The sequence below is a fragment of the Stegastes partitus genome, unplaced genomic scaffold (genome assembly GCF_000690725.1).
Source record: "Stegastes partitus isolate 25-593 unplaced genomic scaffold, Stegastes_partitus-1.0.2 Scaffold1538, whole genome shotgun sequence".
In the NCBI taxonomy this organism is placed as follows: domain Eukaryota; kingdom Metazoa; phylum Chordata; class Actinopteri; family Pomacentridae; genus Stegastes; species Stegastes partitus.
The window spans coordinates 5,940-24,215 of NW_007579269.1; the positions used below are offsets into that span (position 1 = coordinate 5,940).

Genomic DNA, 18,276 nt, shown 5'->3' on the forward strand with positions numbered 1-18,276 from the left:
TGACACTATCAAACATTTAATCAAATACTCCTATTGCTATTTATAAACTGTCCATGCCAACACATATTGCTCTCGTTTCATTGCCCAGGATTAACATGTATGACTCGTCAGAGGTCCTTGTCAGATGAGTTACAGAACTCTGGTTATGGGACTTATGTTCAAAAGTGACCTAAGCTCAGCCTGAAATACCAACTAGGCAAAGTAGGTCATTAACTGAGAGACCCAGTCAAATAGTCACTTTGTGGTAATTTGTTCATAGTAAGCTATAAAAGTTTTACCTTCATCCCAACATCAACCTGTAAGCATGGAATCTATGTTACCCTTGAAGAACCTCATGACAACTGTTACTCCCCAATCCCTAAACACCAAATAGCAACGCTCTAAATGACCACAAGCAGGGACTTAGTAAGAACTCTACCTTTGTAATAAGAAGGTTAATCCAGTCATATTCCCTTTCTGTGAGCCCTGTGTTCCCTCGCTGGTTAAACTAGCCACAACTGACTGTTATTTGGTTTGTGATACCTTAACTGTGTTCAGGTAAAGTCCTGAGTTTGACGAGTTATTTTTGTCTCTGTTGTGTAAAGTGATGAGGTTTAATATCAGTCTATTCACACATTAACTAATTAAACATTAATTTGCTCACTGAAATACACTTTTATTCACCCAATTTACCACAAACAGGGCGTCAATATTGGTCAATGAGTATCTGTCACCCAGGGGCCCACTTGTAGGTGGTTCCAGTACATGGTATTAGAACAGCTATTACATGCAAAATGAAGAAATATAGACCAAGAGAAATGAAACATGACAAAACTTAGAGACAACAAATTCATGCAACACACACAAGCTGTAAAAGGGTTCAGTCAGAAACATTTCCTGTGAGAAACATGGTTAGCACAAACCTATTAGCAATGTGAGCCCACAGAGGAAAAATAAAGGTGTGATGTCAAAATTTCAAAGGTAGCACTTGTTTAAAAAGTCTGGAAGACAGAGTTTTAATAAGGTGTGTGGGAGTCGTCCTGCTAACAGGAGGTTGTGTTAGTTAGTCTGAACCTCCCTACCTCTCACGTCCTCGTCCTCGATGGTAGTGTTGGCACTCTCACTGGACTCCTGTGAAACCACAAATAAAAGGATCTGTGAGTATGAGGAGGCACAAAACGAAGGCAAACATCTGCCAAGATCAGGAATGCTGAGTGTTTAATCACAGCAGGTCATTTCATCATCTACTTGAGCACCTGCTAGACGCTAACCTGTGGTTAGATTTTTGGCACCATCTCAGTGTTACCAGACAGATGGTGAAGACAGTATGCTGATATTTCATTTCATTTATTTATCGAGTGTATTTGATCCTATCTGGTGGTTCCTCATTGCATGTGTTATATGGAATAGCATTTCCTCAGTTCCTCAACCCCTGTGCTTTATTGATAACTTCACTATGGAGGTGGGGCGCCATTTGTACTGTTTTATTGGCTTTTTGTCTTTTTGTAATTTTGTCAACAGAAATAAATAGTCAAGATCTAGGAAAATGGTCACAACAAAGTGTAATGGACAAAAAACCTGTCAGTCAGACTAAACACAAAGCAGCACATAACTTAGTGAACTGAATAATCAAATTACTTCAAAAATGTTATGGCTATTGTGATCTATTTCTGGTAGTTTTGTATGGCAGTGCTCACTGAGTCAATGTTGTACTTAAACATAATACAGCTACGCATGTTTAAGCATAACATTCTATAGCGTTGTGAGTCTTTGGGAGGAAGAAATGCAGTTGTTAATTTAAAACAGAATATTCCTACATTCGTCATACATTATTCCTTTTCATCCCTTTGATGAATAAGGAATATCTTATGTATGACACATTACTTATATAATGGTCCTCTTGTTGCTTGCGGATTTAACAGATGTAAAAGCACGTATTGCACTGGTACATGTGATGGCTTAAGAAAACAGCTGCACACTCTCTGCACAACACTCTTACTACGCACAAGAACACACTGCGCTATGAGCTACAACACCATCATGTCACTGCACAAAGCAAAAAAAATACGAGCATGCACGCGTTCCCACAACATCATCTTATGGATTCTACATGATCATGTAGATCCATATGTCCGCACAAGAAAATCACCCAGACACACTATATGGTCTTAAGGCTATTCTGATAAGGATTTGGCTTGGAACAGCTTTAGGAGCCATGCCACTGCATGGTCTTTATTGTGTTCCAACAGCATGCGTAATCCCTTTGTCACACAAATGTAAAGCTGATGTTACAGTGACAATCCTTCGCAAAAGGTTAAAAAAAAAAAAAGACTCAATATGTTAAGATTACACATGACGACAGTTGCATAAATGCTCAGCATAGTAAGCAATACACAGAACTGAACACGCAGATGACCAATGTTAAGCGCAAGAATTACATGCAACAGTTGAAAACATGCAATATTTAACAGACTCTGTAGTCCCTTGTTTTTGCACATGACTTTTATGAACCACCACTGGCACACAGACATCATCATCAGAAGCAACGTGAAGGCTCTACTCTACACATCAGCACCAAGCTACAGCTGCAGACCAGCATCTGAACAGCTGTATACCTTGTTTCCATCAGCTGGGTTGTGGATAACAGTGGTTTGAGGCTCCTGATTTGAGACGACCGACAGTGGGAAGAGACGTTGGTGCAGAATGAAAGTGAGTTAGGAAGCAAGGTTGACAGAAGAGTATTTAGTAAAGTGGACAAAAAGTGAAAGCAGTGAAGGATTTGGAAATTGACAAAATTGGTATTTGGGGAAAGCAAGACGGCACTACAGCACTATTATACACACATGGGATGATGTGGGAATGGAAGTTGTGACAGTACCCTGAACATCATGTAAAGTATATCAAGTCTTTCACCACAGATGATCAGGTTTTACTCAGCACTGATGACAAGATGACAGTAAATGACATCAGACACAATGGTTAATAGACAGAATCCACATATCTGCCTTTCCTGCCAAACAGCTAGAATACAGACATTTTTTTTTTTCAAACGTTAAACACCCAGGAAAGGTTTTTTTTTTTTTACATGAAAGGCAGGCATTTAACCAATCACACACCATATTACAAACACATCAAACATATACCAGAATCACTCTCAAGAGATTAAAAAAAAAAATACAAAGAGGTAACAGAAATACATCTTCAGGGAGGATTTCCCACTCGCAGGTACAGTACATGCTATTGCACAACAATTTGCTGTACACTGGTGCTGTATCTGCTGATATGTCTTATGAAACTTTGAGTACAACCCCTGCAGGGTGAAGGCTGGAGGTCTGCAAGTGAACTCGGTCACAGTGATGATCATGTTTTCTGACAGAAGTGCACGGCTCCTAGTTCACCTAAAGATAATGCTACGCCGCCATTTATGGATTTCAATGTCGATGCAGGAGTCTGTATGTGGGTGACTGTGAGCATGATCATTGCCCTCTATGTAAGCAAAGGGGAAGAAATTCTAAAGGACATTTAGCAATCTGTACTAAAAAAAATCGCAGTTCTGCATGGATGGTGTTAGGGGACTGGCACATCCAAGGTTTGGTTGGCTGTTGAACTCCTCCAATTAGCACAAAAGATTAGCATCTGTGTCAGAAAAGATCTTTTTTGCTGAAAGAAGCAAGCTTAAGAAGCAAAGGAACAGTTAAACACTATGGGAATTATGCTCTGTTTTAGTCCGGTGTGTGATTGAATGGAGTTGAAGGTTGTGGTTAGCCTAGCTTAGCATAAAGACTGAAAACAGCTAGCCTGGATCTGTCCAAAATTAAAAATAAAATAAAAATATAGCCACCAATACATCTATTTCATTAATGAACTGACACATAAAAATGACAACATGTGGCTTTACAGGAGGGTTGTTTGCCAGCACATGATCCCACTAAAAGCACAAATCATGTTTCTATTTCCATACAGATGAAATAAAGTGAGATCATGTTGACTTGTCACCTTTAGAGTGCCAAAATTTGAAGAGATCCGACAAGCTGCGTCCCCCTGCTTCATGTCTTATTCTAGCGAGGTTAACCACTCCCCACCTCCCGCTCTAGAATTAACACACAGCCACATTGACATCAACCTTGTCACCTACATTATTTATCATGGTAAGGAGGGAAATCAGCCATGACTCCCTTGCTGCATTTCACTTAAAAATATCCCATTATCAACTGTCGTTAGTAGTTAAAGATTATCTAATAGCAATTCAGTTTGGGATTCTGAGTCAATTACTGTCAAATTCAACAATAGTGGTGTGGAGTTGCCCGTAGCAACACTGAAGCAGCCTCCGACAGGCTCCATTCCCCATAGGAACTGTAGCCGAGGCTCATGGGTACCAAAAATGTCAGAAATCCAGCAGAACATAAGCCTGTAATATTACTCTCAGTGGTTTTGTGTTAAATAATATTGAGAATATCTTTAAAAAAACAGTATTTAACACTGATAAAGACATTCTTCTGAGGCAAGCAGTCCTCCATCTTAAGAATTCTTGTGGTCTCAAGAAACAAACCAGTGTCGTCTCCGGCTTGGCTGACAACAAAGGCTTAAAAGCTGTGGCAAAAGTGTATTTGCCACAGTTGGCGTGCAATGGCCTCAGTGCCATTACAGCCATTATCAACAACAAAGGAGAATGTAGCCCATGTACAGCAACGTGGCAATGCAATAAAGCAATCCAGAAGTGCGTGTGGACAGCTCATGTAATACACAACCATGGTTTTTCTTAAGCTAAATAGAAAAAAAGAGAACACTCTGTACAATAAAATGGTAAAGGTGAGCTGTGTAAGACGGATGTCGTTAGAAGTATGGACAGATGTACAATTAGCAGCATGTCATGCAAACACAGGCAGCAAGGCAGGCAGACAATGTACCAGAGAAGGAGTGGGGACAGGCTCTTTGGGGCTGGTGACCACATTGGCCTTGTTGTTGATCTGGAGGGACAGAGTGGACAGACAGGTAGACAGACGAGACAGGGCAGAAGTGACAAGGCTTAGTGTCCAAACAGTCGCTCTTCAAGCAGCAGCTGCGGAGGGAAAAGTGGAACACCGTGCTCAGGAGCAGCCGTGGCGGATCGCAAGCATCAGTGTGTACATCAAATGTGTGTCACTCATTCGGCGCAAAACACTTCAAGTTTGGAGTTCTGACAGGCTAATCAAATAAACACCCTTTAATCAAAACTTCAATCACCAAATGTTACAAAGACAAGAGTTAATAGACCAAGGAGCACTCTTGTTGATGAAGAGAGACACTGTGGCGCGAAACAAATGACCCAATTACTGCGTAGAAGAATGATTAATTAGGTAAAACTCAAACTGACTTTGGTACTTGTTGCATTAGCGCTGATTTCTGCCTGCAGCACAGTAAACGCTGCATGGTAATCGGATGTGTGCGCTTCCAACATCTATGGGATAATATGTTTACTGCAAAAATGGCTTTTTTTTACCACAAGAATTCACATTCAAGCTCTTATCTGGCTGGCTGGGTTTACTGTAGGACAAGGAGTCGTGATAGAAACTTGAGGGGATGCACCATGAAAATGCTACGAACAGAATTTCATAGTCGTCCATCCAGTTACATTTTTTTTTCAGTCTGAGCCAAAGTGGTGGACCAAAAATCCTTCAAAAATCCCAAGCATGTCTAAAAAATGAGGTTGCTCCATTTACAGACTGCACATTATCATTAGGCCTTTTGTCTTACCATCTGCTGACTGCTGAAGACCTTATGATGGTTGTTTAATACAATAAATCATTAGATGCTCTATGCCACAAGTCGTCTGGTTTAGTGCTACCTACACATGTAATTCTAACAACTTTATCCGAAGGTGACTGCTTGGATTAGGTAACCTATTTTTATTGATTTACAGTTTTATGGCAAATAGAATGAAGCAATATGAAAGATGGCAAACGAGGTAAAACTGACATTGAAAGCAGGTCTCCCATCAGACTGTCACAGAGTTTTGTCACATTTCTTAACAGGAAAACAACCCTTTAACCTATTTTTTTGTGTGCAGTACTACATGTCAAGTCATTCAACTCCATTCTTTTTTTCTTCCCAGAAACCTAGAATGTTCTACAATAACTAGAGTCCAACTGACACTGGATTTGTGGGGTAGACAGTGATTTACAGAGTATTTGTTAAAGTTATATTGAAAAAAGGGAAATGATGGCGTCATTGTTTATTAATATTCTAGCAATGCAGTTTTACTAACTAATTAGCAACAGACTATGAAAACGCTGCATGACTCCGCACCAGTCTGCTCAGCTCTGATACATGCTCTGCTGCATGTGCTGCAGACAGTGCTGAGAGGATTATAGCCAATGGAGTCAAAGCTGCTCTGCAAGACAAACTACGTAATGACACTGTTTCTAAACTACCCCAAGCATCCTTTTAGCTAGTTGTGTGAGGAAAGTTTTCATATCAGCGTGCATCTGACAACATATATGCCAACACTCCCATATCTCGACTAATGTATTGGTTGGACTCAAACAGTAACTGTGCAGTTTGAATTCATAGACAAAAAGTAACTGACCATATGAAAACCTTGATAATGACATAATCAGGCATAGAGGAATATTAATAATCAGATATATTCATTGTTCCATAGACAAAATGACCTCACTTCAATTGTATTTATACAGCACCAAATAACAAAATATGTCACCATTATGGCCACTCAGTAATAGGGACATTGTAGAAGCACTGCTACCACTGTTACTATAGCAATCTATGGCAATATTCACCTAAGACTCTAAGGGTGAAGGAGTAGGGGCAAATCTTAATATTGCCCTTTAGGCACTATGTGGAATAAAGGTTTAAGCCCTGAAAACAAAACTACACACTAAAACTTGTCAACCAATTTAATTTTTTCCACTGGGGACACATTATATGACTCTTATTTTAAACGCCAATTGTTTTTTTCAGGATACACAGAGTTGGTGCTTTCTACAGAATTCAGATCAGTCAGAAACAGGAATTTGAAAGTCTGACTCAGATTTACTGGGCACAGGCAGACAATTATCTTGCACCACTCATCGGTGCAAAAACATCATCATGTTAAAGCCATTAAGGGCTTTTAACGTGACAGAGTGGTATTATTCTTTCTGGCTTTGGTAAAGGTTTTAGTCATTCAACTGTCTCTCCAGCACTAAACAACAAAAAACTGGCTGCTCCTGTATTTCCACTGATGGAGGATTCACCAAATGCGACACTTTAAGTCTGTTGAGTCACAATCTTGTGAAGAAACACAATCGTCACTGAACCTATGATCCATTGATGCAATTCTATACAATTTTACAATTAAAGTATTACAACACATTTAGTGAGACACGTTCCGTTTCTAGTTCTATGTGTTGATCTCAAATTTTCCTGGAGGTATGGCTAAGGTGCTAACTGTCAACTGACTAATGACTGATTGCCATTTATTGTTATAAGCGCCGCCAAAGAAAATGACACGGAGAAAAGACGTCCTATCATTCTGTTTAATGGCGATGTGTCAACCGTAACAGTACTCTATGGTTGGAATCATTTGGCTAAAAGCAAAATGTCCACTCTATGGAGAATGCAAACTTCCCCAAATCCCACAAATTCCTGAATAAAATCGTAGCTACAGCTCTGCTTGGAAATAAAGTAGACATACTTCTGTAAACAAGAAAAATCTCTACTATCTGCCAGTGTGTGAACAGATTAACCCAGTATGATATGATTTCCACAACATCAGATGTTTTCACTGTTGAGTCATGTAGTGCCTCCCCAGCCGTCGGCAGCATCGCGTTTGCGGTGGGATTTAAATACAACAAGGTTTGAGTTGCGAACTAAACACTGCAGGTGTCAGACTCGCTAACAAGCAGCAGGAAGCTAAGGCCTACCCCCAAACGCTCTGTGCTGTCCGTCTTCCTTTTCTGCAGTGCAACACAACAAGAGAAACTGAATCCATGTCTGACTGTACAACCACAAAACACACATTGTCATTCGTGCGTTCACTTTTTCAGCAAATGCTTTCAGGAAATACCCAGTTGATTGCAATATCCAAGTCCTGAGTACTGAGTTGAAACCATAGACTGGTGATTAAAATCTTCTAATGCTCATTCAGTGAAAGCGTTCTATCGTATCACATGCATCAAGTCACAATAATAGAAACAGTAACAGTGGTTTGTTTGATTAAACAGGTGATTGTGGGTAGTTAACACTAGAAACAGTAATTATCATGACTGAGAAGATAAAAAAAATAAAATAAAAAAAAGACGGCAGCCACCAGCAGGAGCTCATCACCAGCAAAAAACACACATTAGTCATTCAGTCAGGCTAGATTAAAAGGGAAATGTGTTTAAGAAGGAAATACCTCAGAACCAGAGTTCCAATTAACATGAGCCTTGGAAGGAGAAGCACTAACGATGAGGCAGCATGAGTCAGAGAATTGCAGATGTCAAATCAAATGACTAGTAATCATGGCCAACTCTGCAGCTCAACAGAGCCTTTCAGCCTCTTTTAGTTGACTGTTTTGTTTCTTAAGGCAGGCTGACGGAATAATTTAGTCGCATGCCTCTAATCACCCGTGTTTTTAGCAGCAGCTGTTTTCAATTTAAAAAAAAAAAAAAAGCTCTGATAAAACCAAGAAAATAACAGGGAGGGTGGACGTTCTCTCTTGTCAGATCGAACATCTTGACATCTGCAATCTGATAATCCAGCTTCCAACACTGATAGTCATTGATAATCACAAACTCCAAATCCACACACAATGATGAGATGCACAAACTGAACAAAAGCAACCACAGCTATAATACATAAGAACATTTTATGTGGTGCTTAATCGTGCCACATGATGGCATTAAGTTTCACTGTCTCCTCAGGCAATGGTGGGCCTTTTTCTTCATTTTAACACTATATGGGAGTGATGCTGTAGCAGGATTTTTTAAAATAGTATAATTAAGAGAACATTTGTGTAAAAAAAAAAAAAGGAAAAAAATATCTCATTTTAATGTGAAAAGGATCTTTTAAAAAAATGACAAAATGTATCACAGCACCCATCCAGACAAATTTACCATCTAGCTAAGCAAGCCCAAACCAGAGCTAAGAGGAGCTTCCATATCTGGGTGATGTTTATTGGATGGAGAGAAACATGACTAAAAGTTAAAGCTGCTCTGTCTCTTCATGCAGTGTAAAGGAGCTGTTTAACAGCAAATGAAGCCTCTGAGTATCACGGTGGGCTCATTCATCAATGTAATATAAAGCCCGACACCTCTCTGGAAACTGCACAAGCATTGTTAGAAAAAGAGAGTGTCAAACATGTCTTATGTGCAGTTTTTTGAGCTATGTTGCATTTATTTGACCTCTCTTTCCATCTCCTCTCTGCTCTGTGGTTACACAGCCTGCAGTTCAAATGACAAGTCACAAAATCACGACTGAATCTGGTTCGTACAAGATTACTTTTGGTGAATTTTTAAACACGGTATGTAGAATAAATTTTAAGTTTTGGTTTGGGTAATTTTCCCAAATTAATGGCAAATCACAGACGGCTAGTTCAAGGACAGTCAGAAAGTTGAAAACCATACAATTCGTTCTGGTTACTCTGATAAAAAGGAGTAATTTTGACTGTTTTTTTTTTTTAAACATAGCATGAATTTCAAATGTGTTTGGGGATTAGAAGGTTAACAAATTTAAAGTTCTGCTTGTTTAATGGCTCTTCTGTTTCCCTGAAAAGTGAATACAGTTTGAAACTGATGTAACCTTTGGCATAGCAATTCTCTACTTTCTTGTCCTTTCCATTCTCAACATTAGGTTGCATGATGTGAGACCAGAGTGTCTGATACTTGCTTACTGCTATGATCATATTTTCTTAGAACCATTTCTAATACCACAAATTAGCAAACTCTCTAAAAATGTCTGCATGTGTCACTGTAGATTATTCAAAGAAACCAGTTTATTGCTTTTGGAAAGCTGTTGGCTTTCCAAAGCTGCAGACTGCACAAACAAAATGTCATTCACCTCAGTCATGTCAGGTTGGCTCCAAGAGTCTCAGAGGCAATACCTTTGACATTAGCTGAAACTTTCCCCATCACTAGATACTGTAATAGGACAGTGAAAGACGGGCTTTTTTTTTTTTTTTTTTGTAATTTGGGTGAGCTAACTCTTTGAGAAGAGAAAAAAAAAAACCTTTAGAGAATACAGTGTTGAGGGATGAGAAAGCAAGTCTGGCTCATCAACATCCTAAACAAGGGTGAAATTGAATTCCAGATTTAGAAGCAGAGGGAGGAAATAGAAGAAGGGCGTACACACACACACACACACACACACACACACTCCTTGGTGGTATCAATGGAGGATTTCATCTCATGACAACTGAGCTGAGAATGACAGAGAGATGAAGCCTATCATCCACCCTTGAATCATAATTTAATCATCAGTTATTCGTTTCCAACAGTCTCCTCGGCTCAGACAGCAGATGCTCCTCCTCCTCCAACACACACTGACAATGCACAAGGGGATCATTATTGGGAAATATCTATCACACCCACTTGGGCAGACAAATTTCACTCCGGAAACTCGAGCTCCTACTTTTATCCATTTCATTAACAATGCCAGCTCTAAAGAAAAAACTGCACTGAAACAAACCTGCCGAGCTGCAGCAGAATATACAGTATTGTATGTAAAACAATAGTAAATGACATCTAAGAAACCGGTAGCGTGAAGACTGAAGGTATACTTACTTTGACACCATCCGGTTTTTTGTTCAGCAGGCTCTTGGCTGCTGTAGAGACAAAGATAACAATGCAAGGAAATCAGTGGCCAGCTGGATTGAACAAGTACACACACACACACACACACACACACACACACAGAGAGACACACACAGACGCAAACACGCACATGCACCAGGTCTATTCAAGGCTGGCCAATTACTAGCAGCCTCAAAGTGGGCCCTGCTAGAATTGGAAGCAGAAGAGAAAAATGCAAATTAAGTCAGGAGATGAAATAAAACTTAGTAAATCATTAGTCTGGAACATGCAATTAAGATTCATCTGACAAAACTATGAGACGCCGTCAGAGCAGCAGTGTCCAGAAGCTCTTAAACTTCTCCTTCCTTTTCTCTGCCCACTTTTTACTCGAGCACTTTTACCTTACGCACACCACAAAAACATCTCTTAGTTAGAGGGAAGAATGGAGTTGGAATCATGTGAGTGGTGATTTTTTTTTTTTCCCCCTCAGGGTGTTGTGGCCAATGAATGACCACTTACTTTTCAGTTAACATGCAAGGACAGTCTGAGACACGGAGCAGATGATTGGTAGTGGCAGGGAGTGCATCCTCTACAACAGTGAGGGGTTTATTGGAAGGAGGGATTATCAGACCATAGACATGTGCATGTTTAGTAACTGATACAGGCTTTGCAGTGACAACAGATATCTTTTGGCAGCCACATTAGAGAAAGAGCAAATAATTCAAAGGCTATGTATTTTTATAATTTGTACCCATATCAGGTTGCAAACATTTAGCAGCTGAATATACGTGTAAAATAATGTTATATTTATATATATCAGCAAATATAAACAACCTTTGTATAGCCATACTATATTATTTTAGGAATACAAGTCATGCATAGCAAATATGTATGTACATATAACACATTACTACTATATATAATAGGAACACATTGCAGTTGGTGATGGTTTGTACATGTGTAGAAATATATACATGAGCTTGTATTGAATGTATTGTCTGTCTACATGTGACAAATGTCAAATATCAATTCCCATATGTGGCTCATCAAAATTTGGGGTATTTTTCTGAGAATTTGTCCTAACAACTTACTATAAATATAAGCTAAATATTATAAAAGTACATGCAAATATATAACCATGTACTTATACATAAATAAAATAAATGTTCTTTTCAATGAGACAATCGTCTGTTTAAGCAATTTTTACATATGTACACCTATCACTCGTGTGTTCTGTACGTGTGTGAATGAAGAACAATTTTACACATACGGCAAAGTATTAATTTCAATAATAAATGAGCTGAAATATACACATCTTGGTTCTAGTTTCATAAAAGATACAGATTTCGCTCTGTATTGATTACATTTATTACCTAAGTCAATGCAAAAATAGCCTACAAATCAAACAAATCCATTATTTTAAGTAACACACTGGCAGTAAATTGTGCAGGTGTTGCTGAATGTATGTCTACATATAAAATTATTTTATACATATGATAAAGTACTGAATACATGCACATGCCAATTTATAATACTAGATTATTATACTGAGATAGACATATAATTTCTGTATGTGTGTAACAAAGCATTAAATTGTAATTTGAACTCATAAAACTTATCTTCCTCGATCATAATTAGTAAATCTTGGGTCTATACTCAAACATATTGCCACACATCGCAATTTTATTAAAGAAATAACAAATCTATACATATAAGATTTAGTTACTGATTGTATTATTTTGCAGTGTTCTTCCAATATGGCCACCAACTGATGCGCTGTGTCCAGCTGAAAGTCCGATTCTGGTGCTTTAGTAGACATGACATGCCTCAGAACCAAACCTGGTAGTGACAGTTCAGCACTGTGGAGAAGTGCCAGCTACGCCCAGGACTCTTACCTTGCACATGAGTTACCACACAAGAGGAGGGAGGAAGAAAAACAAAAGTGAACACTAAGGGCATGTTTACACTGACATTGATGCAACACTGGCAACTGACAGTTTAAAGATTTACAAAATAAAATCAAAGTAAATGAGAAAAAGTAAGCGTCTCTGTCATTTGTCGTAATCAATAATGTTAGACTAAGTTTGAATGGTTTGCCCTTTAAGGACCTGCAGATGGGACTTTATCGATCTGTGGGATCCTTCAGTCTTTGTTGATAGCAGCTCAAAAGGGAAGACATATGGAGGTTAATGGGTTCTAAAGGCCAACACATTAGAAAAACAGCAGAACTCAAAAGATCCGTACTTTAAACAATAATTCAGTACATAAGGACACGGTAAAGAGGGTGTCGAAGAAAGAAAACTGTCATCTGCAATCAATGGTATTTCAGACAGTGACAGCATGTGGCACTGCGTTGCAAGAGAATCGATACTTTAGGTAGGACTGGAAAGAAATGTGGCCATTAGCTGTCAGCCTTCATTATAACTGGTTCAGTCCTACCTGAGAAGTTGCGAGTGGCAAGCATAGTCGTCAGAATAGCACCCTGGGGAGAGAGAAATGCACACTGAGAAAACAAACTTCTATGTGTACACAGTCTGAAAGGTTAATGATTAGATCTTGTGCTGCCTGGAACAGGAATAGGCTGATTACTGAAGTATTATAAAGCTAATCAGAGCAGTGTTTTCGAGACAAAACACTAAATCTGCTTGCTTTCTCATTAGATATTGCGACAAGTGCTTGATAACTCTGCTGAGCTATTGGCCCAGTTGTTATCACTGACCTTGAGTTTCCTTCTAGCGTTGAATTTCTTGAGGCACTCCACGGTCTCCTGTCTGTGCATCATGGATGCCACAGTGGAGCGTTGCTGTAAACACAGAGAGGCAGTGTGTAGTGTCATAAAGTGTTAACTAGGAGATTATTAGAAAGACAAGGCTTGACTGCGTTTAGTGAGGAAGCAGATGTGAAAGTTGTTGGTGCGACACGTACGCAGATCCAGGGGTGTTTGAGAGCATCTGTGGCAGTGACCCTCTTGGCTGGGTTGATGGTCAGCATCTTGTTGATTAGGTCTTTGGCCTCTGGAGTCACTGTGTCCCACTCTGGAGAAGGGAACTGCTCGAGGAATGACATCATGGAAGTTATTTTTAGCGTTCCACCAACATTTTATCTCACTGTCCCCTTGACTGTATTGTGCACTGAGCACCATCCATATGTAACACTATGATTTAGATCCAAATAAAATAGCTTATGTTAATGCAACTGACATAAACATTGTTTCTTTTCTTTTAGTGAGGAACATTTTATCCCTTATAAAGGTCAATTCAGACATCTCATAATATCTAACTATCTGTTTTTATGTCCTCAGGGCTAGAGCTGAGTGCTGAACTACTGAAAGTTTCCTGATCTACATTTGAGACACTTTTTACATTTAAACAGTATTTTGCTCTTTATTTAGGACTGATGCAATGTGTGGTTTGGCATAGAACATTAAACACAAATAAGGTTTAGAATATATTTTTATCACCCAAATTAATCGCTCAGTTGATGCTTTTGTTTGTTACCTGAGGTCTTGGGCTACAATGCACAACTTTTACAGATACCCAGGCTGTATAACAGCAGCCTGCATATTCAAACAGACCCTGTTATAAAGTTGTGATCCTTGAATATCAGAACCTGTGAACATTAGACTGGTATTTCTTAGTTTCAGATCTATCGATGGTGCTTATTTGAACGTCTACATCATGGCTCAATATGGAAAAGAATTGTCACAGGAGCTGAAAAAACTGATTGTGAGACTTTACAAATATGGAAAAGAATTTCAGGAGGACTGGTGACCACCTAAAAACACATTTACGTCAGTATTCAGCAGATACTGAATAAGCCACAGTAGCACTTATCAGGAGCCATGCTCCTAAAATGACGCCATGGACTGTGTGTTATTTGCACATCTAGTTCTGAGATAAAGATGGGCAAGTACGTCAGACCTGGCACAGGGGTTATCAAAGGAATCTATAGTTTCTGTGACGGTTCAGACAGCGATACGGACATTGCATCATGTCAACCTCTGGAGACGGCATCCAAGAGAAAAAAGAAAAAAAAATTTTGCTGTTTAAATCAAAACTGCAAGATGACTTTGCTAAAGAACATGAGAAGAAGTTGGGAAACATTCTTTAGTCAGGTGAAAACAAGGTGAATTTGTTTGGCTCAGATGGGGTCCAGCATGTTAATCTGGTCAGGACTACTACAGTGAATGCATAGTGAAGTACAGAGGTGGGAGTGTGATCACATGGGGCTGCATGAATGCAAAAGCTGTTAGGTATGTGATAGTTACAGATAGTGCCATGAATGTTGGCAGATACACCAGAATACTGGCCAACAAGATGAATTTCCAGTCTACACAAGTTTAGCAGATGAGGAATGTTCTACCCCAAGTACGCTACCAAAATCACACAAGAGTTACGAAAGAGAGAAGCGTGAGAACTACCACCTGGCCAAGTATATCACCTGACTTAAATCAAAAAGAACACCTTCGGGGTATAGAGAGGTAGAGAAACAGAAAACCATTAGCAAAAAAGCAGCTTCTTAAGAAATGTGGAACATCTCCACTAATTTGGCTTCCTCCATGCCAGGGACTGAGAAACTTGAAAAATAAAGGTGGACACATAAAGAATAATATTAAAAAAAAGAATTTCAGTCATAAAGGGTGCCCTGGTTTGGCCTGTATTTTCAATGAAGTAAATCTTAACTGTTAGTGTTCAATTTTTTAAACAGGGGTGATGCAATTTAAATCATTTTAGTGATATTGCTCAGGCGTGTACTCACTTCAGTTCCATATTGTATGCTATTTGCTTTGAATTGTTAAAACTCTGCAGGGTTCCTTTAAGGTATAAAAAATGTTTTGCTACCACAAAATAAATTATTATATTGTCACTGATACAAAGTTTCCGTAAAGTACCCAGTGCCATGTAGTGCTTTAATATGTGCTTATGATAATGTGTTATATTCTGAATGCGTCCTGGATGTATTAACACATCGGTGAAAACTCTATCTAGCACAAATGCGCATGTAAAATGTATTTCTGATTCCCACTGCCTTTATTAAATTTCATTGGACAAACTTGTACTTAAACACCACAACTCTACAAAAACAAACTGTACATCTTCATCTTGTTGCCGCTGTTTCATCATCGCATTCATCTGGTTGAGCGATGGAGAACAGACACTGTTTACAGAGCTGTTCTGCTTTGATAAAGCAAAAGATTAAAGCGACTGAAAGAAATACATAAAAGGAAAGGAAACGGTATGAAAGAGACAAACAGAGTTTTTACTTCACTACTTAGCTTTGAAATGCCAAAAAAAAAAAAACTGCTTCTCCTAAGTCAACTCGACCACAGTAACTTAACGCCTTCTTGTCGTTAACATCAATTAGCACTTGGCCCTGAAACACAGCTACACAGAAGCATCCTTTGTCCATAAAAAGTTAAGAAAAACCTTGATGCTATAGAAACTCGGTGACCCCCGCTTGGCTATCACAGTAAGTAAACACAGCCAAAGCAGGCAGCCGAGAGACGACAGGCTGCGGTTTAATACAATATAACTCTGCAAGCGACTGAGACGAAGCTTTACTTCTATGCTTAATGTACCAAATAATGCCTTGGGTGAGGAATCAGAGACAGCTCTTTTTGCTACAAGCTATATGTATGCCCAGATACAAGATGCAATTAGGAACACCTGAAGAATACAGCAGTGATAGAAAGTTTAAAGTGAACTTTGTATTGAAATTACAAATCCCCGTGGCTATCTGTTCTCACTTCTGGTTTAGTCCTTCTGTGTGCAAGAACCAAAAAACTAAAAACTGAAGTTATTCAGCTTTGTCTTTTGTATTGTTTGAGATATTTGAAACGTATTGTTTTAGTATTTAGCATTCAATAATATCTCATTTCAGACACCTGATCCGTGTCGGTGTAAACTCACATCATAAGCTCCGGCTTTAATCTGCTGGTAAAGTCTGTGCTGGTCCTCGTCCCAGAATGGAGGATATCCCACCAGGAGAATGTAGAGGATCACACCTACACAACACACACACACACACACATTTTGATCACAGTTAATCTGGACATTCAGGACACTTTAATTAAAAAAAGACATTTTAAAGCAGATGTTGAAGGAATTTCTGTCCAAATTTCAAGAAAATGTAAATAAATGCTGTTTCTCTCCACTACCTTTATTTTATAAACACCTGGTGGAGCTCATTTCCCCATCTAGTGCTTTTAAACTATTGCAGAACAAGATGATGAAATTAAAGCGCTCCAAACCTCAGCTGGTGAAAGAGCGTGAGGAAAATCATGTGGAAAATGTGACTGGATATGTAAGTTTGTTTTCTGTGTAACTTTGTGGAGGGTCACAGTTTCCCCGTGGCTCCACACAGATCTGATATTTTCATCCATTTGTCCTCTTTCCAGGGTAGCGGAAGCTTCAGTGAGCATCGCAGGCAAATGCTTCACGAATGTCATCATTTATTCACCAAGTTTGTTTCCATTGCGCCTTGTTGCATTTTGTTTTAATTGCCAACATCCCCACCTTAGTTAAACAATATTTGGACGTTTTGAGCATTTTCCTTCTTATTTTAATGTGCAAATTGAAAATGCCAACACAAAACACTTAATGTTAAAGATACAAGTACTGAATCCATAACTCTGCACTGGCATTGAGAAAAACAGAAATCATGATAAATATAGCAAAACAAATGATGTCTAAATAAAGAACAGTGTAATAACAGCATCTGTTTGCCTCTCTTACCAAGACCGGTGCTTTTGATTGGCTGGTCAGTTGCCAGGAATAGATGAAAGGCCCTCTTATTTGACGATGAGACAGTCTAACCACAAACACAACACCGGCTATTGTTGCTGTGGACTCAGTGAGTCAGCACAGGTGTGTTTAAAGGAGCACGAGTGTGTGTTTTACACAGTGCGTGTCTGACATCTCAGGCCCAGGTGGCCTGGCCCATCAGATGTGTGTGTAATGAGCGTCAGCAATGATTAATTCAAGAGGTTGGAGTCCTCTATACTCTTCAGTGGTACAAAAACTAAAGAGTAGCGCACGCACACACTCGCACGACAGACTGAATGAAATGGCGGTAAACTAAAAACTGAATTTAAAGTAATTTGAACAGACATTGAAAGCACATTCACTCAGTGTCCTCAGCAGCCAGGTGTGGCAGGCGATTTGCCAAGAGGTGTATGACACATTCAGTGTTGGGCTGTAAACTTTCCATGCCAATTTCTATTTTATCAGTATAGTCCTTTGTGCTCCTCTGTATTGTATTATTTGGCTGCAGGACAGCAGTGTTCATAAAAGGCAATTTCATTTCCAGCAGAGCTACTGTAGGCTGGAGTTTATTTGACATTATGGTGAAACTGCAACTGCTAAAACTGCACAGTGTGTGTAGCTTGAACAGCATGATGGGCATTTTGGATTTGACAAAGCAGGTGGGGGAAAAAAAACTGTAGGTACACACAAGCTGTTTGCTACCTAAGTAAAATGTGACATTGATGTAACCGGAATAATTTCTTTATTTTTTTAAAATAAGGAGGTCATTCGCTCCTCAATCATAT

General features: G+C 39.1%; 1 protein-coding gene across 3 annotated transcripts in view; it reads right to left on the reverse strand.

The window, feature by feature from the left end:
- Positions 1-692: 692 nt before the first annotated feature.
- Positions 693-18,276, reverse strand: part of LOC103371184 (calcium/calmodulin-dependent protein kinase type II delta chain) — a 98,539-nt gene continuing 80,955 nt past the window's right edge. For 2 of the 3 annotated variants that reach the window (XM_008300422.1, XM_008300423.1), the window contains exons 9-14: positions 16,637-16,731; positions 13,653-13,775; positions 13,447-13,530; positions 13,167-13,209; positions 10,719-10,756; positions 693-1,110 (exon numbers count right to left, since the gene is read on the reverse strand). In XM_008300422.1, the coding sequence (XP_008298644.1) occupies positions 1,039-1,110; positions 10,719-10,756; positions 13,167-13,209; positions 13,447-13,530; positions 13,653-13,775; positions 16,637-16,731 (455 nt within the window). In that variant the 3' untranslated portion in view covers positions 693-1,038. Of the gene's footprint in view, positions 1,111-10,718; positions 10,760-13,166; positions 13,210-13,446; positions 13,531-13,652; positions 13,776-16,636; positions 16,732-18,276 lie in introns of all 3 variants that reach the window. The other variant, XM_008300421.1, reaches the window with a different exon arrangement.